The sequence below is a fragment of the Sorghum bicolor genome, chromosome 2 (assembly GCF_000003195.3).
Source record: "Sorghum bicolor cultivar BTx623 chromosome 2, Sorghum_bicolor_NCBIv3, whole genome shotgun sequence".
NCBI lineage: Eukaryota > Viridiplantae > Streptophyta > Magnoliopsida > Poales > Poaceae > Sorghum > Sorghum bicolor.
This window is the reverse complement of record NC_012871.2, coordinates 3,518,631-3,524,932: the sequence shown is the minus strand read 5'-3', so window position 1 is coordinate 3,524,932 and position 6,302 is coordinate 3,518,631. Positions and strand designations below refer to the sequence as shown.

The following is a 6,302-nucleotide window of genomic DNA, read 5'->3' as shown; positions in this document are numbered from 1 at the left end:
GATGGCTAACCGTGAGTGGATGTATGATGGCTTTGGAACAAAGAGCAATGCATGGATTAATGGGACCGTGGGGTTCTTGAATAAAGCATTTGGTGAGGCTGCTAAAGGGTCGATAAGGATGCCATGTCCCTGCACAGACTGTAAGAATGGGAAAAGAAAACGTAAAGATGACATGTGGAAGGACCTTCACAAGCACGGATTCATGGCAAACTATACCACATGGATCCACCATGGTGAAGGTGACCGTATTAGAGAGGAGGTGGTTAGACCACGCCTCGAGGAGTATGATGGAGATGCCGGGATAGCCGACCTAATGGAAGACTTCACTGATGCACGTGACAATGAAGTGTTGGAGCCTGAGGATCCAGAGGAAACCACAAAGGCGTTCTACCTTATGATGTCTTCAGCCCAGAAGCCCCTTCATGAGAAGACATCAGTTTCACAACTAGATGCCATTGGACGCCTATTACATGTGAAGTCGCGGTTGAGCCTTAGTCGAGATGGGTTCGATTTCTTGTTGACAGTTCTGGGCACAATGCTTCTGGAGGGTCACACGCTGCCCAAGAACACATACGAGTCACAGAAACTCCTTCGTGCACTTAAGATGCCGTATGAGTTGATCCATGCTTGTCCCAATGGGTGTGTCCTATTTAGGGGAGATGACCTTAAGGGAGCAACGCACTATCCAAAGTGCAAAGCCTCTAGGTTTGTGGAGGTAGAGAGCAGTCCTGGCCAGAAGAAACAGTCTAAAATCCCCGAGATGGTCCTACGGTACCTTCCATTCCTACCGAGGATCCAACAGTTGTACATGACAGAAGAGTCCGCGAAACTGATGACATGGCACAAGAATGGCAAAAGATACAGTGACAAGATGGGACACCCATCGGATGGTGAAGCATGGAAGTACTTCGATGAGCAGCATCGTGGCAAAGCTATGGATGCTCGGAATGTACGTGTAGCGATTGCAACAGATGGGTTCAACCAGTATGGATTGTTGGCGTCCCCCTACACTTGTTGGCCCGTGTTCGTGATCCCCCTGAATCTACCCCCCGGTGTCATGTTTGAACCCAAGTATATGTTGTTGTCGCTGATAATACTAGGACACCCGGGCAATAATATGGGTGTGTTCATGCAGCCGGTGTGGGATGAATTGCAATATGCTTGGGAAAAGGGGGTGCTGACCTACGACCGAGCTACAAAGAGGAACCTCACAATGCATGTGTGGTACCAGTATTCAATGCATGACTTTCTGGCGTATGGAATATTTAGTGGTTGGAGTGTTCATGGGAAGATGCCTTGCCCAGTATGCAAGGCTTCTCTGAGGTTCACCTATCTGAACAAGGGGCGCATGTTTTCTTCATTCGACAAACATCGCCAATTCCTTGATGACAATCATGAATTCAGACGAGACATCAAGCACTTCACGAAAGGTCTTCAAGTCACCGATCGTGACAGTGACACAGACGACGAGGAGGACTTAAGAGACCTCGACAATATTGATAGTGATGATGACAATAGTGATAGTGATGATGAGCTGCCAACCTTTACCGTTGGTGGAGATAATTTCTAAACCTCATGTAATACTATATTTTTCTTATTATTTCTTTGCAATAATGTTTCGTTCATGTAATACTATATTTTTCTGATTATTACTAATTTTTGTAACCTTTGTTATTGCAGGCACAGGACAGTATGCCAGGTGGAAGTAGGCGGCCGCAAAGGACGGGGGTCACCTCGGCCTTCATGAGGCCCAACGACGAGGAGCAGGAGGAGGAGAGGACGACGAGGAGGATGAGGAGGATGGAGGAGCTTCACAAGGAGAGGCCGAGGAGGGGACGGGGAGCAGGACGAGGACGTGGACGAGGACGGGGCCGAGGACGAGGACGAGGATACGACGAGGACGTGGACGAGGAGAGGACGACGAGAGGCCGAGGAGTACGACGAGGACGAGGAGAGGACGAGGACGAGGACGAGGATGAGGATGAGGACGAGGCCCAGGTCCAGGTCCAGGCCCAGGCCCAGGGCCTGGACGAGGACGAGGACATTGACTTGGGCGTGATGACACCGTTGGAGCCGACTTCCTCAGCTTCGAGGAAGCCCTACCAGCGCGGGGTCACGCGCCTCCCTACCTCGGCGCCTGCGGCACACTCACGTGGGACGATTCGACCCGTGGGTGATAAGTAAGTAAACGTTCATGTTTTCACAACTTATTCATATGATATGTTGGAAATCAAACTTTACACTAACAATTTTTCTTAATGAATCGTGCATATTTCAGATTGTGAGTGCGGGCAAATTCCACCACCCTAGTTCTATCCAGGGCCTCCTCATTAAGAAGCACTACCCTGGTTTCGTCACCCACAAAGGGAGACGTGAGCCAGCCTTCACGTGGGACCACTTCTACAGCGCGTTGGACGAGAACGATGTTCCCATCGCACAGGTCATCAAGGACGAGTTCTGGGTGAGTCACCATCGCACAACGTTGCTCAATATTATGCATTTATTCTTGAAATATTGAAATGATGCATGATGTATGTTTGCACGAGTGGTACGTGATAGAGGACGGCGCCCCCGCGGACAGGGTTGCGTATGCGCAGGAGGAGACCTGCAAAGACCGGGTCAAGGACATGTACCACGAGGCGCGCATCGAGTGTGTCGTCACCTACAACGCCGACGTCCTTGGTCGGTCGGTGGGCAAGAGCCAGGCTAGGCAGATGATCCTGGATCCCGACACCGATCTCACCAGGGAGCAGTACATACAGGTAAGTATGAAACATTACTTCTGATTCCATCCATGAAAAAATAAGTACGCTACATTTCTTTTGATTCATCTTATGACGTGTCAAATACAGTTTCCTACTGAATGGTGCAAGGGCCATCTTGACTGCTGGGAGGCCATTGTAGACTGGTGGAGAAGGCCGGAGGCGTACGCCGAGCGAAGAGCCAGACGGGCGTACCGCCTGCAGATGCCAGGACCGGCCCACCACCAAGGGAGCCGCTCCCTCCTAGGGTACATGGACACATGGGCCTAGTTATTTGAACCGGACCGGACCGGCGGTCGGACCGGTAAAAGACCGAGCCAAAGCTTACACCGGTCCGGTTTACTTAAAAGACCGGATGTGCAATTGAACCGCTAAAAACCGTTGAACCGGCAGGTTTTTTACTGAACCGGTGAACCGGCCGGTTTCATGTGAACCGGGACGGTTTTTTAACTTATCCCAAAATGCCCTCTATGTATTCAGAAGAAACTTATCCATTCAAGGGTATTATTGGAAAAATGTCTCAATGTACCCTTCCAGCGCTAGTGGGCCTTTGGTGCGTGCGTGACTCGTGAAAGACGGAAGTTTTTGTGGCGCATCTGGCTTGCCTGCTTGGGTCGCGGCGGCGCATAGCAGGGGCAGGCCGGTGGGCGGCGGCGCATTAGGCTCCGGCAGGGCGCAGCTGCTGCGGCTGCTGCTCACGGGCGTCGGTGGGGGCGCCTGCTACGGCCTACAGGCGAGCGTGCGGCTGCAGCTGCGGCTGCGGCAGACTGCAGCAAGCGGCGGCGGCGGCGGCTCTGTTCCTGCTCTAGAGTCTGGACGGGCATCGGTGAGGGCTGCTGCTGCTCCTGTACTGCAGGGCGTCGGCGAGCTGGGGCCTAGGCCTAGAGGGCAGCTCTGCTCTCTGCTTACTGCTGCGGCTGTGGTTGGTACTCTGCTCTACGTGACAACGAACAGCTCTTGTCTGCTCATGTACTGCAGTACTGCTGTGGCTGCTACTCTCCTCCACGGCTCCACTTGAAGAAGCAAGAACAAAAACACTACTGGTGAGCTACTGATCTTGAGCATTTAATTTTTATTTTTTTAGGTTTTCTATAGATCTCAGTTAGTAAATCAGTGGTGGAGTATACTAGGAATGTCCAAATCTCGTTAATTTGTGACTAAATTTAATATTTTCAATCGTGTGATCACTGATAAATGATAACTTGCCTGATGTTATCACTTATCAATTTATCACACATTTTGTATTTTGAATTTGAGACTTTGTCATTCTATTGCAGCTGTGCAACTAAATTATATTATTCCATCAGTCAATAATTAATGCTTAGTTATTGATTATATCATATTTATATATACCGGTTCAAAGTATTTGTGACCGGTTCGATTTGACTGGTCCGAAACAATTGAACCGGCGGATCAACCGGTTCTAAACGGTTGGACCAATGAACCATTGAACCGACGGCCTCGCCGGATCGATTTTCGGTCCGGTCCTAATAACTATGCACATGGGTACGCTTCTGTTCATTTCATTTGTTCATTCATTAATGTATTCATTCTCATTACGTGTAATCATCCTTGTGTTTTTCTCGCAGTCCCAGTCGCATGGTGGCATAGTCATCAACGAGTACGTGGGGTACGCCCTTGCACACAAGGGCCGAGCGGACGATCCAAACAACATCTACAGCCCCGCGGACGAGGCCGAGGCGTACACCAACCCGAACGCCTACGAGAAGATGGCCGAGTACACCTCACATACTCGCGCGCGCCACGGGGACGACTTCGACCCCGCCACTGAGCCCCTCGACACAGAGATCCTGATGAGGGCTGGAGGAGGGAAGCAGCACGGGCGGTACTATATGGCCCACAGCGCCATCGTCCCGACCACTGTGCCCACGCTCCGCCAGGTGCGACAGGCGAGCAGCACGACCTCCTCCGACGTCCCCATACGAGCTCGGCAGCCGTCTTTCCAGGTAACTATAGTTTTATGCGTCGTTCATATACTTTACATATATACCTAGTGCATTGTTCAAATATCACGGGTGTGTTATTGCAGTCCCAGTTGGCCGAGTTGCGAGCCAGGCAGGACTCCGCGGAGGAGGCCCATCAGCAGGAGATAGCGCGCCAGAACGAGGCCCATCGGCAGGAGCTGGCGCGCCAGTTCAAGGCGTTTCAACAACACCAGCAGCGTCAGATGCAGGACTTCGCCAACTACTTCACCTCCCTTCAGATCCCTGGTGTAGTCACGGCTCCGCTGCCTGCCTCGCTGTTCGCTCCACTCCCTCCTCCTGGCACAGTAGTACAGTCTCTAGTGAGTATATACGAGTGCATATTGCTTTGTCTTCTGCGGACATCATGCAGGTACTAATGACATCGCTCCTACTTTGTGAAGGCACAGTCGCACAGATCAAACCCGACTCCTCAAGACGGCGCTTCTCTAGGCCATGGGTGTCAGGTCCAGCAGACTCCACAGTAGACGTGGCCTGGCGCTCCTCGGCCTCAAACATACGGGTGGGGTCCGTGGTCAGCTGGCGCTCCTCCGCCTCAGACACACGGGTGGTCGCCGTGGTCAGGTGGCGCGCCTCAGCACCCAGCAGGTTGGCCGCAGCAGGGGTGGCCAGGTGAGGGCTCTTCCTAGGGACATGGGGACGCCGGGTCGCAGCCGGACCAGTGATATGGACATGTTATGCTTGTGATGGATATGTTAGGCGGATTTGTGAACTTTGTGTATGCGGATTTGTGACATGATGAATACCAACTATTCTGTATGTGGATTTGTGACCATTGATGGATGCATGTGTCGATTTGTGACTATATATGTTATGCAGGTTCTATTACATATGTTATGTATGTTGTCTATTGTGAATTGAGTGAAAAAACAGTAAAAAACTGAAAAACACAGCAAAAATCTTAGCTTTGCCAAGTGCTGGCACTCGGCAAAGGTGGGCACTGCGTGGCTGTGGTTCCCAGCTTTGCCGAGTGCCAGCCACCAGACACTCGGCAAAAAAATATTTAAAAAAATAAATAAATATTCTTTGCTGAGAGCCGGCTTGTAAGGCACTCGGCAAAGATTTTTTCCAAATAAACAAATAAATAATCTTTGCCGAGAGCCAGCCAGCAAGGCTCTCGGCAAAGAATTTTTTTAAAAAAATAAACAATCTTTGCCGAGCGCCGGCCATGGTGGCGCTCGGCAAAGAGCCGTCAACTAACGCCTCCCTTGCGACGGCCGTCAGCCTTTGCCGAGTGCTGACGTGGCTTGCCGAGAGCCTGCCACGTGGCGCTCGGCAAAGACTGCCTTTGCCGATTAAGACTATGCCGAGCGGTCTTTGCCGAGCGGGCGCTCGGCAAAGGCTTTGCCGAGAGCTTAGTGGCCCTTTGCCGAGCGCTCGGGCTCTCGGCAAAGTACCAGAATCCTGTAGTGAACACAACTTATAGACCTAAACCCTGAAACCTTGGCACCACGGGTTTGACTTCACCAAAAAGACTAATCCTTGCTGCGAATCGAACAACACAAGTAAGATCAAGATAAAACGCAACTTGACAATT

The 6,302-nt window shown here is 51.3% G+C and overlaps 1 protein-coding gene across 3 annotated transcripts; it reads left to right on the top strand.

The window, feature by feature from the left end:
- Positions 3,334-5,597, top strand: LOC110432471. 3 transcript variants are annotated; one of them, XM_021452955.1, is made up of 5 exons: positions 3,334-3,805; positions 4,126-4,268; positions 4,352-4,729; positions 4,813-5,067; positions 5,149-5,597. In XM_021452955.1, exons 3-5 carry the CDS (start codon positions 4,493-4,495, stop codon positions 5,230-5,232), a joined length of 576 nt encoding a protein of 191 aa, XP_021308630.1. In that variant the 5' UTR covers positions 3,334-3,805; positions 4,126-4,268; positions 4,352-4,492; the 3' UTR covers positions 5,233-5,597. The 3 variants fall into 3 exon arrangements, with proteins under 3 accessions (XP_021308630.1, XP_021308631.1, XP_021308629.1); XM_021452956.1 differs by having other exon boundaries at positions 4,040-4,268; XM_021452954.1 differs by lacking the exon at positions 4,126-4,268.